Below are 23,962 nucleotides of genomic sequence, written 5' to 3'. Positions count from 1 at the left end.
ATATTTTATTTGATATGTTTTATAAATTGTTAAATAAATGTTCTAGTTAATTTGTATTTCAAACAAACATAGGAGTAAAAAGTAACATTTTGACAAAAATAGATGATTGATTAAAATATTTTGGGAGCATTAATTTCATATAAATTTTATAAGTTAAATAAAACAAAAAAATAATTAGAGCTAATTATAAATATATTCTCTGCATAGATAATTGTTGCTCTCATATGGGATCAACAGTGAAATCCCTATGGTTTCACTCTCTTATTGTTCCCATATTTTTAAACTATAAAAGAATACTGTACTACCTTTCATTATTTTTATTTTATTTTGCTGCCTTACATGATAGGCAAAAATGTAAGTGAAAAAAAAAGATCAGATTTTTTTATCAAGGTAGATAAACATATAAATATGTTAATTTTTATTTCATCTGAGGTAATTGAATGTGATTTCTGGTATAACACAGATAGGAAAAATGGAAGAAACATAATATGCATATTGTAGAATACTGTAGAATGTGAATTTCTGCTATAAGTACAGGTATGTGTTATCCATATCTTAAAATGTACTTAAATAAGTACTAATAAATTTATAAGAGTTTGGGATTTGTATTAAGTATACCATATCAATTAAAGCTTTGGTCACATTATTGCAATGTTTTTACAGTATTGTCTAAACTATGAATGAGAAAATGAACTAGTGGTGATCAATTTATACAACATAGGTAAAAAAAATATAAACTCTGGAATAGTCAAGAAATAGTTAAATAACAGACGTGGGGGAAAGGATATATTATGGCACTTTAATATGTTGAATTAATTTTTTTTTATAAAAAAAACCCTCATACGTCTTGAAAAATTAGTATTAAAATAAGAGAACAATAGTTTTATAGTTATTAAACATTTTCTACATACTGTACAGTAGTTTAGAAGTATAGAATATAACTATCTTTATTTAAACAGTAATTTCCTCAATGTGGCTCATTGGCAATTGCAAAAAATGAGTGTCAAAAGTGGAAAATTAACTGTGAAGAAAGCACTAAAAAATGTCTAATATTTTAAATTAAAAGTGAAAAATGTTTGATAAAAAATTAGCGAGCTAAATATTTTCCCAATAATAAAAATGTTGGTAAAATAAACGTTTTAACGATACATACAGTAGACAGACTATTTTATGATTGTAACATTACTAGAAAAGCTACATATATTTCTGTTATATTTTTAAATATAAGAAGATATTTTTATATGGTTTTTGTTAACCATGTTGAGCATGATGATATCATATTTTTTTCCATGTTTGTCCCTTATTATAGAACTGTGGTCTGATAGTTTTATAATCTCTAAAAATCCAAAATAACACCAAAACTTTCCTTTCTTCTCTAACTTTCCTCTATAAAGACATGTTATTTTTATATTAGTACATGAAAACTTTATTTGGCAATGTGGGAAGAGTGAAGGAGAGGAAAATATCCATATATTGTATGCAATATTCTTACTTTAAGTTTGTTTATTTTTTATACTATATTTATATTCTTATAGCACCTTTTTTAATTTTTTGAAATATGCAGTATAACAATTTCAGTGTGGTGACTGAGATACTTCTCTTGGGATTTCCAGGATTGCAAAGTTTAAAGATTTTCTTCTTCCTTCTGTTACTGATTATCTTCTGTCTTACACTGTGTGGAAACCTCCTGATCATTATGTTGGTGTCATACAGCAGCCAGCTCCACTCTCCCATGTATTTCTTCCTCACCCAGCTGTCCTTATCAGACATCTTACTTACTACAAGTATTGTTCCAGACATGCTCCGTGTTGTATTGTATGATGGAAGCACAATTTCTTTTATAGGTTGCTTGGCTCAATTTTATGTTTTTACAGCCTCAGAAGCATTAGAATGTCTTCTCCTTACAGTGATGTCCTATGATAGATACCAGGCCATTTGTAACCCTCTACATTATACAACTGTAATGGGCCGTAAATTCTGCCTAAACATAGTTCTATTGTGTTGGCTGTTTATCTGTGCCATAATACTGATGATTTCAATAACAATGAATCAGTTGCAGTTCTGTGGACTGAACATCATTGACCATTTCTTCTGTGATTTTGCGCCTCTCCTTAAACTGTCTTGTTCAGACACAATAGTAATAGAAATGGAAAGTGTTTTATTAGCGATACCTCTAGTAATATGTCCATTTACTGTTATTATGATTTCATATGTGTATATTGCTTTCACTATACTAAAAATACCTTCTGTTACCGGGAGACAGAAGACGTTCTCCACCTGCAGCTCTCACCTCTCTGTGGTATCTATTTATTATGGGTCCCTTATTAGTATCTACTTATTTCCACATGAGGGATATATAAATAAAGTTCTTTCTCTGTTGTACACCGTTGTAACTCCCCTGCTTAATCCAATAATATACAGCCTGAGGAACAAGGATATTAAACAGACTTTTAAAAAAATATTGGATAAAATATCTGCCACATAGGATGATTTATATGGTTTCCTTTTTTCTTAGTCAACTGAAACGAACTGTTCATTAGGCTCATTGTACTATCATACTAAAATAAGAGGAACATAGCTAATGATTATGGAAAGCATCCAACATATCTCCTTCATGTTTACTGGTACTGTTGCATTTCTACAGTTTATTCCAGGTGGCAGGAATACTGGATCACAATATCTACAAAAATTTTAGTACAGTATAACCACTGACTTTTCCAAACAGCTAGAAAACTCAACTTGAGTTTTACAGAGTGGACTATCAGCACATAATGTTTTGTAGATGTAATTGTTTACATTTTTTATTTAGAAAAATGTGAATACCATATATAATTTCCAATCTGCTTTTTTGACATCTCTTTTATTCAGCAAGCCAGAATGTGGCCCTCACAAAGGCCAGTGGTGGAACTTCCGGAGGCCTTGGAGTCATTGGCCTCTGGATGCCAGCTGTCAGGGGGGCACCAAGGAGTATGCCTGGTGACAGGGGGGTTAGAATAGGCAGATAGAAAAATCTATACTATAACCACTGTCTGCACCCTGCTGATCACTGCAGTAGATATATATGGAACTATCTGTGGGGTATGGGTTTTCACTCTCTCTTGTCTTCAGACACCACTGGGGGCTGATGCAAAAAGTTTTTTTTTATATTTTGAGTTGCAGTAAATGAAAAAAACTTTAGTGATCGAACTGCCAAGGTTACCTGAAGATTTGCGATGCAATTCATATGACATCATGACATCATTCTGCTCTGCACAATTGAAATGCAGAGGAGCAGCCAGAAGACCCAGAAGAAGGTAAGTGTCTGTGGGCTAGAGCAGCAGGGTTGCAGGGGGTTGGAGCTGAGTGACACTGGGGGGACTGAAGAGACATTGGGAGGCCTGGAGCTGGAGAGACACTGGTGACCTGGAGAGACAGAAGGAGGCTGGCTGGAGAGGCAGTGGAGTGCAGGAGAGACAGAAGGGGACCGGATGGAGCTGGAGAAACAATGGGATGCTTTAGAGACACTGGGGGACAGGAGCAAGCCAGAGCCACCAGGAGGGAGGTGGACTCTGTCATCTTTTTTGCCTGGTATGAACTTACACTCCTGGCACAGGCACTTAATACATAAGAAGCAATAATTCTGGTCTGCTGTATTTTAAAGACTATTCACATTTTTTTCTATTTTAATGAGTAAAGTGTGGACATTTTGGGACAATTTGTGAATGCTGTATTTATTTATGTTAATACATGTAAAAGAAAATAGCAGATGGAGAGTGCATCACATGCAACAGTCTCTGCATTAGCAAAACATAAAAATATACACAAAATAAAATTGCACACAATTAATTAATGGAGTTCACCTGGATCTATGGGGCTTATGTCTCTTACTTCCAAAGAGAGGGGATCTCTATGGGCTTAACATTTACTAATCGTGTCATATAACTCACCTCCTGTCACAATAGTCCAAGTATTATTTACAACCTGTCCTGCACTGGTACAGTGGCAGTTAAAATTAGGAGCAGAGCAACCATACCACCTTTCCAGGCACCCCTGTGTAACAAGCATGTATTTCAGGGAACAAAATTACAGAGCAGCAAAAGTGGTTGTCAAGATTTGGTAGTGACTTAAAATTTAAGATGTGATTAGTACAGTTGACAACACTCTTGCTGGGCTGGACTGGGCTATTTGCTTTCACCACCATAAATAATGCATCTATGGTACATGCTTACTGTATTCGACCAGACAATTTCAAAGGAGGTTCATTATGCTTTTCAGTGCTATTTAAACACTCAAAGCCCTGTTTTATAAAAATATAAAACATGTAAAAATCTGAAAACAATCTGTATGCATTTAAACAGTACATACATACATACATACGTACATGCATACATACATAGATGCATATAGTACATACAGTAACTTCATGTCAATAGACAAAATGTCAACATCTTCATAATGTAAACAACCATAACTTAAACTAATAAATAATGTCAACTCAACACCCAATGTAAGCCTAACCTTAACCATAGCTCTAAGGCCCGTATTCAATTTGAGCCATGCCGCATTAACTTAACACGGCCCGGACTTAACGCTGGCTTCGCCTGTTTTCCAGGCATTAAAGTATCGCGCGCGTGCCCGCGTATCCGCGTATTCAATTTGAAACTAGGCAAAAACGGGACCCGGGGATACTTGGATCAGCAGTAAAAACTGGAAATTTTCGGGAAATATTCTAGGGACCCCCCTAAAGATGTGTAGACATGGGGGATCACTATGGGTACCCCCATTTTTAACTACTGAAGGAAGTTGGGGTTTCTAATAGCTTCGGCAGGTGCATAAATGCGGCTTTGAATAAGGTGGTGCAGAAGAGCATTTAGAAGGTTTTTTTGGGGCAAAACAACTAAGGTCAGAAAATTTGGGGTACTTGAGAATGGGGTTCAGCATATTTTAAAGTTGCTAAAGTGACTTAAAAAAAAAACGAAAAACCCACCTGCTGCAAACACCTGCAATCAAAAAAACACTAGGGGCATACTTGGGGACCCCACCAGAGTCAAGTTCGCTATTTTTTAAGTTTGTACCCAAACTTTTTTTTTTGCCCCGTTTTCAAAGTAAATTTTTGGGGTGTCGATAATTTTTTTTTTTGACACAGATTACCTTTTGGGGGACTGTCTGAAGGCTGCACGGGGGTTCCCGAAATGTTGCACCCCAAATCCCCAATTCTGCACTTTTTAATGCCTGCCATTCATAGGCGATACTTTACCGCCTATTACATTGCATTGACTTTCCGCCTAGGTGGAAAGTCTTTCAAATTGAATACGGAGGAAAACTAAAACAGGTGATAATGATGTCATCGGCGGTAAATTACCGCAAATCCAGACTTAAAACCTCAAATTGAATACGGCCCTAAGTTGGCTCAATAAAGATCATTAACCCTTTCAACCTAACAACCAAACCCAATCATCATTATCAAACATTTAATTTACTTCAGCTATACTCATTTCCCCATCCAGCGCCTCTAACCTCTTTCTAATCCAGTTTCTAGTCAGAATGGATGAACACATATTTTAGTATGGTCTATGGGTATTTAAAATAGGTGTGCTTGCATCACCTCATCTAATGTAGTACTGATAAAGCCATTTACTTGCACTGTGGATGTACACAGCATTGCAGCCTGCATAAAAGCATTTACTTTTTCCATGTTACACAGCCGTATTGTGTCCTCCACCAGTCTAACACTAATCCTTCCACCCACAGACTAACCTTAATAACGACATTCTGACAATGTCACTATTTCACCTGTTCACATTCTGATAATGTTGACACATGACCTATTGACATTGTGGTTTTGACATTATGAATGCTGACATTGCCGACCTTTTTACCACATCCCGTCAACCCAATTATAATTTGTATTTGTCAAAAAGCAGAGGCCACTATTTGGAGATCCTTCAAAATGATCATATTATTCAGCATCATTTTCAAAAACACCAGAGCTCAGTAAAGACAATATATTACTCATGAAAAATAGAAACACAGCTATCTATCACCCTGACAATGGATAACAATATCCTCACTATGTAGAAAAAGGGGGGGTTAACCCCCTATTGTTCCTCAGCACACTGAATTATACTTGCAACAATTTATGAAGACTAAATTGTAATAGAAATTCAGAGATATTAAGTTGCATGCATGGGCAGCTGCTAGGCCTTGTCACGGCTTCTCTGTAACTTGCAGTCCCTAACGCTAAGGGTTATGGTCCACGGCACAGAGCATCCCAAAAAAACATCCAGCCCAGGACCCCCCCCAGGGCATCACATGACAAATGGAAAATAGTGACAGTGCAGTGTAAAGTATAGATGTGTGCGAGTAGTTAATAAGTGTTGAAAAAGGGGTTAAAATATGTGAAAAATGACATGAATAAAATACAAACAAAAGGTGATGTGAAAAGTAAGCAGTGACGAGACCTAGCAGCTTACCTTGTATTTGCAAATGCATGCAACTAATATCTCTGAATTTCTATTACCATATAGTCTTCATATATTGTTGCAAGTATAATTCAGTGTGCTGAGGAACAATAGGGGTTAAACCCTCCCTTTTTCTATTTGATATGACCCCTCACTTTCATGCACCTGATTAGTATTGCTAGATTGATTGAGCAGCTGCCATTTTTTGTTTGTTGTCATGAGATGCATAAATGAGCTAGCATTAGCTGGGCATGCTGGTTCTAGAAGTGCTAGTTGGAGTTCCCTGGGGTGACTCCCAGGTAAGCTGGCTCTCAATTTGGATGCATTTATGTATGTGCCTTTATCATGAGGCCTTACATTTTACAAAATGTATATGTGTCTTTATCATGAGGCCTTATAATTGCTATATATATTACACTTGGGGTAAGCTTTTGGGCATACGGCTCCCGGTACTGGGCTGGCTGGGCCTCCTCAGGGCATCAGCACTTAATACACATAGTTACTTTTCACATCACCTTTAATGTTTGTATTTTATTCTTGTAATTTTTTCATATATATTTTAACCCCCTTTTTAACACTTATTAACTACTCGCACACAGCTATACTTTACACTGCACTGTCACTCTTTTTCCATTTTTTTTTTGATGCCCTGGGAGGTTCTGGGCTTGACATTTTTTTTGTATGTGAACCCCTTAGTGTTAGGGACTGCTAGTGACAGAGAAGCCATGATGACACCTAGCAGCTTCCCATGTATTTGCAAATGCATGCAACCAATATCTCTGAATTTCTAATACCATATAGTCTTCATATATTGTTGCAAGTATAATTGGGGTTAACCCCCCTTTTTCTACTTGGTATGACCCCTCCCTTTCATGCACCTGAAAAGTACTGCTAGAATGATTGAGCAGCTGACATTTTTTGTTTAATATCCTCACTATGTAAGGGATACTTCTTATTAGAAGCTTGATCTATCATTTGTAGCAATGTAATGAATTACCATAAGCAGAATAGGAGGAATTACTGTAGAAAAGGGTCATTAAATTAAGAAAATATTCCCCAACAGTTAATAACATCAGCAGCTCTATTGAATCCTGGTATTCTGCCTTAGAGGCTATATGACTGGGGCCAATAAGTATAGTATACAGATGGCTGGACATGATGAGATGTTTGATCATGCACCAATGCTAAAGGTAACATAAAACTATGGATTATTATGTCATATGCTACACAAGTGATGGTTATGCAATTTGTTTTACATTAGCTAATTATGGAGCCATACATTTTAGTGAACAATGGGCCTTATTCTGCAAGGATCGCTGATGCAATAGCAGCTGCAATTGCACAGGCAGTTCTGCTATGAGAGTATGCTAATAATTGCAATCACAAAACACTCGCATGGACAACATGTAGACGCCCACTTCCCATTTCACACATCCGTAATACCTTGCAATCCATCAAAAACATTTGTAACATTGAAGTACGTCGGAGCCGCTCACAAATTTAAGGCAGGTCTGACCCTACCACTAAATCGCTAACTTTTCTGCACGCAGTGAGTGCACAAGCTGCCTATGCTGTTGCAGTGGCTAATTTATGAACGCCCTGCAATGACATTAAAACGCACTGGCACGTCTGCGTTTCTCTGACCATCCCTCAGTCACCAGCCCCAATCAGTACTTCCTGTAAATTACTCTGCAATGGGTCTGCGAACACAATGCTCCACATTACTAGTTCATGGCTTGTGTGAGGGAGCTTGTAGTGGACAAGAGCAACCATGAATCTACGGCTCTGACAGGAGGCTGTGTAAGCCATACTGTACTGTAAATGTCTGTAACCAGAAAGGGGTTTACTCACATGTGGGCAGCAGACTTAAATGACAGCTGCAAGAGAATCCGGTGTAGAGCAGGTGAATGAGGATAGCCTAATGCAGTTCTCTGCCATGTCTTGAGTCCAGGATTAATCATTACACCAGCTTCACTATCCATTCACTCCCACCCGCTTAACCACCACATATAGTTATTTAAATTGCCCTAAGTAAAGGGTAATGGAATGGTTGTTTTACCTGTAACAGTAGTATAAATATAACACTAGTGGCTGTATTCAATTAGCGGCGAAAAGCCATTTTCGGAAAAAAAGTTTTGCCAATGACGTCATTTAGCCAGGTGAGAAGTTATCCCCGTATTCAAGTCTGCGCCTTTAACCCACAGAAAAGATTCACCTCTGAATGCAGGCAGAAAAAAATGCAGAATTGTGGGTTTGGAGTGCATATCTGGGGGAACACCCCTGCAGCCTTGGGACAGCCACCCTAGGGTAAACTGTTTCAAAAAAAGTTTAAAAAATACATTAGATCACCCCAAAAAAAGACTTTTATTTTGGGAGTAAAAAAGTCCAAAGTTTGGGGACAAACTTAAAAATGAGCAAAATAGACTCCAAGGGGGCCCCCAAGTATGCCCCAGGTTTTTTTTTTATTGCAGGTGATTGCTGAAGGTGCGTTTTTTTATGTATTTTAAAATCTCACTTTAGTGATTTTTAACCATGCTTGCACCCATTTTCATGTACCCCAAATTTGCTGGGACTACTTATTTTCGACATAAAAAAACTGTTAAATGCTATTCTTCACCACTTATGCAAAGACGCTAAATAGCAGCTATTGAGAGCATTTAAATACCCCAAATAGCTTCAGCAGGGCTATTTGGGGGTAACTATACAGATCCAATATGTCAGTGTATCTTTTGAGGGGTGTCATGCTGATTTCCCCAAATCTGACAGTAGTTTTTGCCTGCTTGAGTTACCCCGGGATGCATTTCGAGTCCTTTGGAATTGAATACGGGCATAAGTGGGGACGTGCGTGATACTTTTCCACATGCAAAACCAGCGATGATGGTGGAAACTCCAGCATGCGAAAAGTACGGCACTTATCACATCTAATTGAATATGGGACTATGTCTGGAAGAATACATCAAATGGATGTTTATAGCTACAATAATATAACATATTTATTGAGCAAAAGTGGCGATAATATTAATTGTAATATTTAATAATTAATGTAATTTGTGACAATTATTTGAATACTAATATATAGGCCCTATTGAAATATAAATTACAGTAGGGTACTCTATTTATGACATGATAATTCCAATAAAGCCCAATATAAAAAATGTAAGATCCACATTAAGCAAAGTTTTGTGACACTGCACAGCCTTAATTTCAATATTTTCCTACTTTACTATTTCATGTTATTTAGCTGTTTAAGATATCTACACTGGTATTGAGTGGTTATACTATATAAATATAAGCTATGTATATACATTTTTAGAAACAGGATTATTGTGCACCCCATTAAAATACTTTCCTTAATTTCTCTTTATGTACATTAATTTGATTTGGAGTAGCACCCCTAGAGAGGCAGGTGATATAAAGTAAATATACTTAAGAAACCTCACATTAGGGATATCTTGTTATACAATTAATGAAAATAGAAACCTGGTGTGATGCCCATCTTTGGAATTTTTTTGCCACCCTGCTTCTTGCATGAGTTTGGTCACTGTGCCTCTTAAAGTACTGATACTGAAAAATTTGTGAATTTAATGCTCCATAAAGTGGTTCTGCATCATTTGAAAGTCAGCCAATGATTGCATCACCTAGTGAAAGGGACCACTGTTGGGTAAGGCTTCCTTTGGCCAATTTGTCTCCACAGGATGTAGAGGACTTTGATGAACATTTAAAAATATAGGGAAAAAATGGTGTGGGGGTCCCTGTATTTTTAAAACCAGCACTGTACTCAAGCTAGCTGGGGTGTAATGCCACAGTCAAGGGACCCTTTTACTGGATTACCCAAGCCAAAGCTTTAACACCCCAAGCTAGTCAGCCAAGACCAGGAATCTCAGTGGAGATGGGGACAAAGGGGTCCCACTCTTCTGAGCACCCCAGGCCAAGGTTGTAAACCTGGGCTCTTCCATGTACACTTGGCCAGTCATTGCAGGGGTAAAAGCAGGAATAATATATATATATATACTATTGTTTTTTACAGTGAGACTACAGCTACCAGTGTGCCTGCCCTTTGACCCTTGTGGAACTACAAGTGATAGCAGACGGCCAACACCCATACCCCCAATGTAAAAAAGTAGTAAAAAAACAACAGTACACACACCATAGATAATAAAATTGTATTACACAATAAACACACTCAAACTTACTCCCCAGTGATTGGTCCCCTTGTCCAGTAGAAATCCCAGGGTTTCCCGAAAAAAATATTTAAATACTCACCTACCTCCTAGGGCAGGTCTATCCTCTGCTCCAGTAGAGTTTAGCCATGGCAAAAAAAAATATTAAAGTTAACATGAACATATACATCTCTTACCCGATAAATGACAAGAGTAGACATTTATTATTCCCACTTTTACCCCTGCACCCAATGGCCAGGGGTGAGGGGAAGAGCCCTGGGATTCAGCCTAGGCCTGGTGTGCTAAGAAGAGGTGGACCCCTTTATTCGGGGGTCCCCATCTCTACTAAGATTTCCAGCCTGAGATGATTAACTTGGGGTGTTAATGCTTTGGCAGGGGAGACCCAGTGAAAAGGTCCCCTGGCTGTAGCATGAAATTCCAGCTAATTTGAGTACAGTACTGGTTTTAAAAATATGGGGAACCCCACACAATTTTTTCACTATATTTTTTAAATCAGGACTAGATCACAGAGCCCAGTGCTTGTTCATAAAATACAGAAGAACTGTACACATTTTTAGAACCGGGACTGGCTCAGAAGCCAGGAGCTGGTGATACTTTGGGGGGTGAGGGAATCCCACGTCATTTGTTTTAAATTAATGCTTTATTTTATTAATTATGGGCAGAAATATACACAGATCACACTGATCTGTGTACAGTATATTTCTGCAAAACATGCTGCTCAGGAGGGGTCTTTTGGAGACATCTATTTTTTATCTGTGTTTGCTTAATTTACACCTGTGATTATAATCACAATTTTTGGTAAATTCCTGTATTGTATTCCTGTGTATGGAAGTAATGCAGTGTTTAGATGATGGTGTATTAATTTCTATTTGTATTTATGGGTGCATTTTTACTTCTGATTCAGCTGTGTTCACCCAAATAAATACAGAAAATTCCTCACAGCTCACAATATTGTGTACACCCATATTGGCCAAAGGCTGTAGCAAGCTTAATAGCTATACTAAGTGACATAGCAGCAAACCAAAGACATTTCAGATTAGAAAAAGAATATAGCACATCTAGGAAACGTAGTAAAACTGCAGTGGCATACAGGATGTCAGTTTAATATAAATTATATGATGCTATAGAATATTTTCAATAATCAAGATCTAGATGAGAGGCTTGAGAACAGTCCAGGTAAATGTTGGTGGAGTTTTTACTGGAAGGCAATTAAAATCTTTATTGATTGAGTGAGTGATTGACAAATTGATTATTTTTTTAATTACAGTACCTATATAACTATAAAAGAACAAAAACAAATTAGAGACATGGAGAGAGGTATTTAAAAAATAGGTTTTCAAAATCCCAATGAGATTTTTAAAGTGGAAACTGAATTCAAACAGCAAATCACAGTCAATAGGATTCAAGACTGAAACTGAAACATGCCAATAAAGTACAGTAATATACACTGCCTGTCAAACAAACAATCTTGGCAAAGCCCATAATGAAAAGTGGTGCTCAATGAAATTGTCCTTGGGACTTCACACCCACCCTTATTTTATTTATCAAAAAGGACATGCACAATTTAACAAACCAAGCAATACAGCAACAGGGATTGTCACTTTTGTGGCTATAGTCTTTTTTTTGTTTGGGCCCACACAAACCAAGATTCCAATGGGCTTAAGACAGCTAACAGTGTTATTAATCATTGTCACAGTTAGAAGATGTCATTATCATCCTCACCTGCATAAGTATTGCTATCATCATCATTACACAATATTAGCTCCTCCCCACTGGAATCTACCATTACATAAGCCTCTAAACTACTGTATGTTGTAATTGCTGCCTTGTTGAAATTAGCCTCCTACACTCCAAATTGTCTTTTTTTCCTCCTAGTCTTTAAAGGACTGTGTGACATGCTAACTGTTACATTATCATTAAAATAATATTCTGCCATTCTATTTATGCTTACTGAAATAGCCATGGTAGAGGTATCATTAATTGTGGCCAATTCTTTTAAGCCTGATCAGATATCATAATGTTTCACTCTGATAAACTGAGTTGACTGCTTATCTTGGAAAAGGTCATTTTTATCTTAGCAGCAGCATTTACTGGAGAAACTAAAGCAGGCAATGTCAAAATGTCATGTTCCACTTGAGCTGACAATTTGCTTGCAAAGGATCTCTTTGCATCTCTTAAGATGAGCCAGTTAGAAAGGAAGATATTATGTATGACTTAAACCTGGGATCAAGCAAGGTTGCCAAACTGTAGTGGTTCTAGTGAAGCAAACAAAGAACTTCATCTGCAAGTAAAGCATATTTTGTGGAATTGCTATCTTACATTTCCTCTTTCAGCTTCTGTAGTTTTTTATCCAGTAGTTTAATTAAGGAAATCACCTGACTCAGGCTGGCAGTGTCTTAAGTCACTTTATTGGTAACAATTTCAAATGGTTTAAGTGGCCTGCATAAAATGGTGCACATTCCCCACTGTGCTGGACTTAGTTACAATGGCCCCTTTCTCTTAGTCCCTATGTCATGGCTTGTTTTGTATGTTTGGATGGCTTAATACTGTTCCTCCAGTCACTGAACCATATAAAGGGTGGTCCACCTGGCTGCTGCAGTATCTCTTGCTAAATTTGGTGGCATGACAAATGAAACTGTTGTTGCAGCTGCTGCAATCTTTTTCATGCATTCACTGAATGTCTAAAATGTCAGGAAAGTTTTCAGGCCAAAGAGAGCATGTCCTGCACACAACTTTCATTTTTAAAGAAATTCTGAACTAAGTTTATTGTGTCCGCAAAACATGGAATGTCTTCAACTTCACCCAGTTTTAATGCTCATACAATTTTACTTGCATTATTAGAAAATAGCTGAAGTACCCGTTGATGCCCGGGTTAACACCTTTAAGTCATTAAGTTTTATTATGTGATGTCATCCAATCCATCCAGTGGAAGTCCCAGAACAGTCTCCCTGGGTCAAAGTTCTGCCCAGGGTACCCCAATGTGAAATACAACCAGCAAATAAACCCCCTAATATGTCTTCTGGGATCCAATGTCACCACTCAGGGAAGGCTTCAACCCCCTAGAATATCTTATGGGATCCAATGGTACCACTCTGTGATGTTTTCTTACAAATTATGTGATGTCATCTAAATCCATGCAGTGGAATACCCAGATCAGGCTCTGTAGGTCAAAGTTCTGCCCAGCACACCCATCTGTAAGGTCCAACTGGTACCCCAACCTCTCCCTTATGCATCCCAGACCATTTGCCACTTCTCTGTGAAGTTTTAATCCAAATCCAGGCCCAGATCAGGCTTCCCTGATCAAAGTTGTGCCCAGTGCCCCCAGGTAAAAGTTCTGCCCAACATACACAAAAGGAAGTCCAACTGGAACCTTGAACAACTACTATGTCTTATGGGTCCAATGTTATCACTGTGAAGTTTTCATCCACATTATGTGATGTCATCCAAAGCCATCCAGTGGAAGACATTGAAAAGACTTCCTTGGTCAAAGTTCTTCCAAGCACACTCTGCTGAGAGGTCTTATGAGGACCCAAACCTCCCCATTATGCATCCCAGACCTATTGCAACCCATTTGTGAAGTTTTCATCCAAATCCATCCAGTGGAAGGCAAAGAACAGGCCCCCCAGTTCAAAGTTCTACCCAGCATCCCCAGGTGAAAGTTCTGCCCAGCATACACAAAAGGGAGATCTTACCGGGACCGTAAACCCCTGCTATGTCTTCTGGTATCCAATATTTACCACTGTGTGAAGTTTTCATCCACATGATGTGATGTCATCCAAATAAATCCAGTGGAAGGCCCAGAAAACACTTCCTGGGTCAAATTTCTACCCAGCACACTCCACTGATAGGTCCAACTTGGACCTCAACCTCTCAAGTAGCATACCAGACCAATTGCCACCACTTTGTGAAGTTTTCATCCAAATGCATCCAGTAGAAGGCCCAGAACAGGATCCCCAGGTCAAAGTTCTGCCCAGCATACACCAATGGGAGGTCTAACCAGGACCTCAAACCACTAGTATGTCTTCTGGAATCCAATGTTACTACTCTGTGAAATTTTCATCCAAATCCATCCAGCAGACAACAAACTCCACAGGTCAAAGTTCTGCCTAGAGTACACCAATGGGAGCTCCCAATAGGACCTCAACCCACTTGTATGTCTTCTGGGATCCAATGTTACCACTCTTATGCAATGTTGTCCAAATCCATCTAGTGGAAGTCCCAGAAAACACTTCCTGAGTCAAAGTTCCTGATAGGTCCAACCAGGACCTCAAACTCTCCATTAGGCAGACCAGACCGATTGCCAACCCTCTGTGACGTTTTCATCCAAATCCATATAGTGGAAGGCCAAGAACAGGATCCCAGCATCAAAGTTTTGCCCAGTGTACACCAATGGGAGATCTAACTGGGACCTGAACCCACTAGTATTTCTTCTGGCATCCAATGTTACCACTCTGTGAAGTTTCTGTCCACATCCATCCAGCAGAAGGTTTAGAATAGGCTCCCAGTGTCAAAGTTCTTCCCAGCATACACTAACAATAGGTCCAATAGAACCTATAACCCTCTAAAACCTGCCCAGGATCCAAATGGACCACCTCACATTGGTTTCATCCCAGTCAGTGTTGGGGTGTCCGAATGAAAAACTGAACAGACAGACATACAAACAGAACATTTAATTTTATATAATAAGATGTCAAATTCTGAGAAGAGTCTTAGCATGGTAAGCCATTTTGTTAACACTTGCCTGAGTTTTTTCAGAAAGTAGACACTGGTATGCCTCTTAGTGAAGCAGGTGATTCAGAGAGTATCCTGCCACTGAATGGGCTGGCTTTGTGTGTTAGATAATGTTGCTGCTGCTTAAGGCAATGCACCCACCCAGTGGGCTTTTATAGTCATGTCATTTTTAGCATGACCAGTAATGCTTGTCCACATATCTGTAGTTATGTGGATAGCATGTACAATGGAATTTTCTAGGCCAAGTTTTATTTTAATGTACAGGTACAGATAAAGAATTGTTGTTATGTTAAAATCAAATTGAGATGTAATCTGGTAGCATGGGCATATGACCTCAATAATTGTCTTAAACCAGATGCATTGTTGATGGATATTGGATGCAGATTCAATGCTAACATAGCCATCATGGCTTCAGTGATCCACTGTGTAACAGGATGTTAGCTGTCATTCCTGGTTCCTCTTGCACATGATTATTTCAAAATCAATTGTTGTTTAAAACTACTAGTCTACTTGGTCCCCTTCTGTGATGAACATTTACCCCCAGCAGCAGCAACAGCCCTATCATGCAAGGAATCTACTTGGGAACTCTGTATAGGGGAGGTGTCAGTTAGCCTTGGCAATTTGGATGCAGGAGGATTACCTCCAATCATGAGGAGTTTGATAATAATGGTGTTAGATGTGGACATTGCATGTGCCGGAATCTATCCATACTGCTGCTAGTTGATCCTGGGCTGCTTGTTATTATCTTACAGGATTTTTGAGATTTTGACAAATACTTGCATGAACTTGCTGCAAACTATATTACAGGGAGGAGATGCATAGATGGTTATCGCCCCTACCTATACTTACTTTGGCCTCACAAATGGCACATATGACTTGAAAAGTGTTGGAATGATTTGGGGAAAAAAAGTATTCCATAAATGGCTTTTTTGATCTTATGCCCTGGCATGACAATGACCTTCTTCTTCCCATCACTGACAAGAACTGCTGTCACTAGTGGTTAACTTAGTTTGACACAAACAACATTCTCCTCCATAATTGAATCAACTTTGTCTTAACCAACACATTCATTATCAAAATCCTCATTAGTGTTAGATACAGAGATATTTTCCTCATCCTGTTGTACAACAGTAGCTTTCTCGATTTCTATTTAATCATCATTACTTTTACTACTACTCTATCTCACATTTGCAGAGGGTACATATATGATGGAATGAGACTTCCATTACAATGTTCGAAATGTCAGACTCACACACAGCACTCATGCACTCCCTTAGACTCTCATCAGTGATCTGTAAAGTTTGTTCTTAAACCTTAATGTTCTTTTTTTGCACTGATTTCCCTTTTATAAAGATGACACCTCTTGACTCAGAGTGAGAAGGTGTAGCATGAGAATTTATAGAAGATTCCTGACTGTGTTTCATCCTGGCTTACTAAATAGGCATTTTAGTGCATGATACAACAGTAGCAGGACTACCACTTAAGCAAAGGCCATGGTCTGAGCCTGTCCTCCTCACAACATGTGGTGTATGTTGTGTTAGCAATTTTGTTTTTTTATTAAGTACATTTTCCTTAATTTATCCAGATCCAGCACCAACAGGATTTTTTTGTGTTACATCTTTACATTTAAATAAATAATTCAATACATTATTTTTGTTTCCATTGTTTTCATACTCAAATTACAGTTTCAAATACCGAGTTTTTTAACTTCTACTGACCAACGCACACCACAGAGTTCAGTGAACTGAATTGAACCAAATAATTGAATATATTAGAGAGGCTTTTCTGGGTCAATTTGGGTCACTGTCATACACTGACTTTCCCACTTTAGTCAGCCTCTGACACTCTAAATGAATTTATTTCCTCCAAAAATCCACTTGAACATGGAAATTATGTAGAGGAAGTCTTGCTTACTTGATTAATTTACTCATTATCTCTTCCTACAGCACATATCTCTCAGTAGGGATCAGTCCTTTAATGCTGTCATATTCTGCCAATCCTCCAGCCCTCCTTTTCACCACATTCAACTCCCTTTTATTCTCTTCCCAATTCTCCTTCCCTCTTTGCCCCCTATTTCAACCCCAAAATAGAATCTATAAGATCAGAAAAAAATACTTCCTGTATGACCCCTCTTGCCCCAGTACATATCTACTCCTTCTACTTCTTCCTCTTTGTGCACCAACCTCCCCATCACTGTGGAAGAAATCCAAGCTTTTCACTCTTTTTCTTTACACTCAACATGACTCCTTCATTCTATCTTCTAGTATCTTCTCAACCAGTATCTGCATTCTCCTGACTCCCCACTTCAACATTTCCCCCTCCACTGGCATCTTCCTCTACTCCTTAAAAAATGCACCTTTTCTCCCATTCCCCAAAATCCTCCCTTAATCACTATTTCTGTCTGAATACATTCTTATTCCTTTCCCTTTGAATCAAAAACCATTGAGAGGCTTGTCTAGATGTGCTTTACCACCACTTGAAAACTCCCTCATTTATCATCTACAATCTGGTTTTATGCCTCCATGCTACTGAAACCAAAGTAATTATCAACCTTCTCTCTGCTATATTAAATGGTAATTTTAAGATGTCATAGAACACCCTCTATTATTCCCTACTCTTGATTCTCTTGGTATTCCAACCATTGCCCTATATTGGTTCTCCTTCAATTTCTCTGACCACTCCTTCTCCATCTCATCTTCTATATCCACCCTTCCCCCTCTCCTCTGAGTCCTGTAGAAGTCCCAAAAGGCTCTCTCTTTAGCACCTAATAATTTTCATTATATATCATCTTACTTGGTTTTTTTTTTAGAAAACTTCTGCCTCTAGTACCATTTGGATGCTAATGACATCCAACTCTATCTGTACTCCCTGACATATCTTCATCTCTTCAATTTCACATTGATAACTTACTAATTTGCCTTCTTGTAATTGTCCTAATGCTTTTTAAGATGAATATGTCCAAGACTAAACATTTTGTACCTTTCTTCCCCTGTCTTATCCTCTCCCACCATTCCTTCATATTTGGCAATACCACCAATACTTCAGTTCTTAAACTGTGCTGCCCTGATGTCATGCTCAACTCCTCCCCCTCATGAACTTAACACATCAAGTCCCTTCCTGACTCATTTTGCTTCTTACTCCAAATCTCCACCATAGTTAGACCCTTCCACACCCTTGAAAGCACCAAAACACTGGTAAACCTCTTGCATTAATTATTGCAAAACTCTCTTTGGTCTTCCTCTCATCTGTCCTTCTTTTCTTCAATCTCTCCTTAACACTGCTGCTAGAAAGATATTTGTTTTGCATCATCTTTCTTCCTCCTCTACTGTATGATAACCTCTTTACCATCTCACTTTCCACTTCAGAATTAATTTTTAACTCCTCATCCTCACATATAATGCTCTAGTCCTGTCTTCTACCTACATATTTAAACTGATCTCCCTCCACATTAATTCTTGTTCTCTCTATTTAGCTAATACCCCTCCCCCAACATCTTCCTTAGTTATAACTATCTGTTACACCCAGCTCCAAGGCTTTTCCTTCTCTATCATGAAACTATGGCTTGCTCTCCCTTTCTCCATTAGACCAAACTACAGTACAGTACATTGCTTTAAACACTCTCTCAAAACTCACATATATCTAATTGCCCTGTAATTTTGTTACTATTCCTGCCTTTTAGAACCATATGGTTCACAATAAATAAATGTTAATAATGAAAACATATGGATTCAAAAAAGGCTCCAATTACAGTAGATCTCTACAGAAAAGACTAGAACATTTTGGGAAGCATTTTTAAAAAATTATATTAATTTGGCATTTTATTCATTTATTTTTACTACTATATTTTAGTTTAATGGGAGCATGCTCTTAGAGAAAAAATAAAACTCCTGGTAACCCATTCTTTAATTTTTCCCCATCACTAACACTTCAGAGGTTCAGTGAAGAGCTCCAACACATTTCAATGCAGAGTTAGTCTCAGAGTGGTCATGCTGTTATTTGTTTGGGTCCACTCCTTAGAGGCTCCATCCCCTTACTGACCAGTTTGTTCTGATACCCATTATGATAGGTGTGTAATTTTACATGTTTACCTGTTATGGTATTCAATCCAGATTATTTAGTCTTATGTGAGATACAACTTAATTGGAGAGGATTCCATAATAATTGCACCCTGTTTGAGTGGTAACACTGTGATGGAAGACTCTTACTGGCACATATTGTATGAGAAAATAAATGTATAGATTATACACTGTGTATTGTAAAATAACTATAGGTTGACCATTTTGTGATGAGATAAAAACTACTTTTGTATTGTTATCCCAGAATACTTGATTAAATAACTTTTAAAGCTCTTGTTATTAATCTTGATTTCTTTCAGATATAAATTAGGTGATGATACAGCAAAATATATTTTTTTAAAAGATGGCTTACAAAAATCCTAAATAAATAGTTGGAGAAATATATCAGAAATGTTCCCACATCAGAACTTAAACAAAATCTTTTTGTTTGAGAATGTAAAAAGCTGTTACTCGTTTGATGTTTGTTACATTAGAAGTCACCACTACTATTTGGAAGTTTGCCTTGTGCATTAGCAGATGGATAAACATGAGAGGATTTATGGAATTTGAATAGTCAAAAATCATGCTTCAGATGAAATAAACATTGAGTTACTGACTTTTACATTCAAAAGCCGAATAAACTAAGTTTTATTAAAACAGCTGAAAAAGTTTATTTTATAAAAAAAAATATATATCAATACAGAATGATATTTTTTTCCATCCATGAATAGGTGAGCAAACCCTCAAATGTTCAACGTTTAGTTCTTTTATCATCATACACAGATAGAAACATTTGACAGCAGATAAGACCACTTGGCCCATCTAGTCTGCCCATTTTCATGTATCCTTTAGGCAACTTCAACCCTTTTTACTCCTTATGTCTATCAAGGATATCCTTATGCCTATCCCAGGCGTGTTTAAATTGTTCCACCATATTAGCTCCAACCACATCTGATGGGAGGCTATTCCACTTATCCACTACCCTTTCTGTGAAGTAATTTTTCCTCAAATTTCCTCTGAGCCTACCACCCTCCAGTTTCAATGCATGTCCTCATGTTCTTGTACATCTCTTCCTTTGAAGAATGCTTCCGTCCAGTCCCTTGTTAAAACCCTTCATGTATTTGAAAGTTTCTATCATGCCCCCCCTTTCCCTTCTCTGTTCCCAACTATACATATTAAGATCTTTTAGTCTTTCTGGGTAAGTTCAGTGCTGTATGCATGCACCATTTTAGTTGCCCTTTTTTGAACCGTCTCTGTTTCTATATCATTCTGGAGATATGGCCTCCAGAACTGAACACAGTATTATAGATGAGGCCGTACCAAGGACCTATACAGAGGTATTATCACTTATTTTTTCCTGCTACGGATTCCTCTCCCTATGCAACCAAGCATCTGACTTGCCTTCCTCATTGCTTTCTTGCATTGCTTGCCTGCCTTCAAGACATCGGAAATAGTGACTAGTAAATCCCTTTCCTCCTCTGTATTTTCTATTATAGTGTCCTTGATACTACATAATTTTGCATTTTTTTACATTAAACTGTAGTTGCCATGTTCTTGCCCATTCCTCTAGTCTACCCAGTTCCTCAATCATTTGTTTTACCCCTCCTGGTGTGTCTACCCTGTTGCATACTTTTGTGTCATCTGCAAAAAGGCATACTTTCCCTTTATTATTATTTGCAATAACAGTTCACTATATACTTGTCTTTTCTCGACCCGCATGTTCCATAGACAGTCCACATCACATGCAATTTCTGAATGGTGACTTCCTCATCTCAACTGGCTTCAAACTGCACAGAAAAATATTTTTGGAACTTTTAGAAGTATGGATTGGCACTGGTCCCATCCTATGGGGTCTGATACTGAGTTGCTCTCAATCCACAAGCAATGCCGATAATCATGCAGTTGAGCAATTATTTGCAATTGTACATGCATGAACATTTCTGGAAACCCACATTACAGAGTGCACACACAACGATGCTGTTGAAATCAATTTAGGTGGCATCAGAAATATGGCTGAAAAATGATGACCATTCCTTAGCGGTGACTGGGAAGTGGCTAGTAGTGAATGCAAAGATCCAATCAGTGGGAGTGTTGTGAGCATCTCAGTGCAAGTGACTGCATTCCCAGGCATATGAGACCATAGTCAGGAGAAACTTTACCTTCAATAGGGCTGGTGCAAGTTTCAAATGTGCAACTAAGGAAGAAAACAGTCAGCAGAATAATGTGCACAGATGCTGAAAGTGTCAAAGTTGCACATTTGGCTGAACAGATGTACACAAGGAAAGGAGCTTGTAGTGACATTTGCATAAAGTCGCAGGTTGATGACCCCAATAGATGCTGTTGTGTGCACTTCTGCGTGTGACTCAGAATCAGGACCCATGTGTGGAAACCAGCTAGATTGTATAGTGATGTCACTGGTTCTGCATTTTTTTTACTTATTATAGATCATTGCAATTCATTCTAATAAGAAATACAGTTCACATGCTGAACAATATCTTCAATTTGACTTTTGATTGTTGAAATAGGGTATTGCATGTAAAGAAAGATAATAAAAGCTTGACTCAATGTGAGTTTCTTCACAGAACCATGTCACTATACAAGAATGGAAATGGGATGTGTTAAGTGACCATATAATTATTATTATTATTATTATCCTTTATTTATATGGCACCACAAGTGTTCCGCAGCACCTTACATAGTACATAAAACTAATAAGTGAACAAGAAAACAGCAAAAAACAAACAAGTAAATTACCGTACAGTGAAGGACATTATATATATTGCTGCAATAGTGATTAAAACACTCATAATAAGCAGCAGGGAGTTGGCAGAGATGTGTTAGGTGCCCTTATGAGGAGTAAGGAGTAGAAGAAAGTGTAAGGAGCACATCAGGGAAGAGGTCCCTGCTCATGAGAGCTTACATTCTAAAGGGTAGGGGCAGACAGACAGGCGTGACACAGAAGGAGAAGATAGGGTGGAGAGAGTATTATGTTGGTTAGGATGAGAGCTGGAAGGCCTTGATGAAGTAGTGGGTCTTGAGAGCCCATTTGAAGATATGCAGTGAGGTGGAGAGTCTGATAGGGAGAGGGAGAGAATTCCAAAAGTAGGGAGCAGCACAGGCAAAATCTTGGAGGCGGGAGTGGGCAGGAAGTAATCAGTTGGCAAGAGAGGCCACATGCATTTGTTGAGCGAAGTGGATGGGCGGGAGTGTGAAGGGAGAGAAGGTCAGAAATGTATGTGGGGAGGATTTAGTGAGGGCATTGTAGGTGAGTGTATAATGCTTGCATGCAGTATTTACCTCTTGGTCAATGCCTCCACTCTTTCAGGCTCCAGTATCACCTCTATGCCATTGACATTATAATCTACATTTCCACTTCTGACATATCTCCTACTCTTTTATCCCACATATAAGATGGCCTCCCTGCACTCTTTACGTGGATGTCTAAATGTAATCTCAAGATCATCAAATCCAAACTTCAGCTAATCATGTTTCCAATACTCACTCTTATGTCCCCTGCTCCTGTCTTCCTTAATACTGATTATTTCTCATGTCCCCTACTCCTGTATTTCTTATTATTTATTATTTCTCCCTCTCTTTTTCCCCAGGCTTTCTTCCTCAGGGTCATCATTGACTACACTTAACTTCTTTATTCAAAACCAGTCTGTCACCCAATCCTGTCTCCTTCACTTTGACAACATTGTCAAGATGTGTCCTTTCCTGTTCCTTAATGTCTTAACATCATACATTCTCTTTTCATCTCTCACCTTGATTATTATAGTCCCATTCTCTGTGGTCTGCTTTTCACACATTTGTTTTTCCTACAAACTTAATGCAGTGTCATGGTTAATATTGCTCTCCCTCCATTGCACTCCTAGAGTGCTTCTCTGCAAAGTCCTCAATTTACACCCCATTCCAGGTAAAACACAACTCACCTTACTTACCTATAAACCACTCTTTAAAGTCTCACCATGCTGCATAAAAGAAATATCAAGGAATATTCCCCTATTCTCCCACTAAATTCTTTTAATGCATGTTGCTGCTCCCCTCTTACCTATAAACTCACACTCCTCTCTTAAAGAATTGTGATGTTCCCCATTTCCCAACTTTTACACCTATCAGTCTACAGTACCTCCAAACTTTTAAGCACTCTCTCAAAACTTTTCCATTCCTTACTAGACTGTTCATTCCTCTTGCTCTATATGCTACTTTTACTAATTTCCCTCTATGCCTATCATCTCTGATAGATTTCCCAAACCACTTGAATGTTACTGTTCTCTAGCGTGACACTTCTTTCATACTTTTTCCTCATCCTATTGGATTGGATCCCTTGTTCTACTTGAGTATCTATGTACTATTTTTACCATTTTCCTTGTGTCTCATCATACTGTACATTGTGCTTTTCAGGTGCAGTTTTTCTCTTTCTCCCCTTACTCATTTGTATTGTATTTCTTTTAATTTGTTGATTTTACTGTGCTCTGTAATATGTTGTGCCTTATAAACAAACTTTTGATGATGATTACTGCTTTTTATACAGCATCCATTAAAGTTGTAATGA

At 38.1% G+C, this 23,962-nt stretch overlaps 1 protein-coding gene across 1 annotated transcript; it reads left to right on the top strand.

The window, feature by feature from the left end:
- Positions 1-1,558: 1,558 nt before the first annotated feature.
- On the top strand, positions 1,559-2,485 carry LOC148513885 (olfactory receptor 11L1-like). The gene has a single exon (XM_088481306.1). It carries the CDS (start codon positions 1,559-1,561, stop codon positions 2,483-2,485), a length of 927 nt encoding a protein of 308 aa, XP_088337432.1.
- The last annotated feature ends 21,477 nt before the right edge of the window (positions 2,486-23,962 follow it).

Source organism: Taudactylus pleione, unplaced genomic scaffold, assembly GCF_031769625.1.
Source record: "Taudactylus pleione unplaced genomic scaffold, aTauple2 ptg000268l, whole genome shotgun sequence".
NCBI lineage: Eukaryota > Metazoa > Chordata > Amphibia > Anura > Myobatrachidae > Taudactylus > Taudactylus pleione.
This window is presented reverse-complemented; position numbering and strand designations above follow the sequence as displayed.

Coding starts and splice junctions, on each gene's coding strand:
- LOC148513885 (XM_088481306.1), top strand. CDS start 1,559: ATGCAGTATAACAATTTCAGTGTGGTGACTGAGATACTTCTCTTGGGA.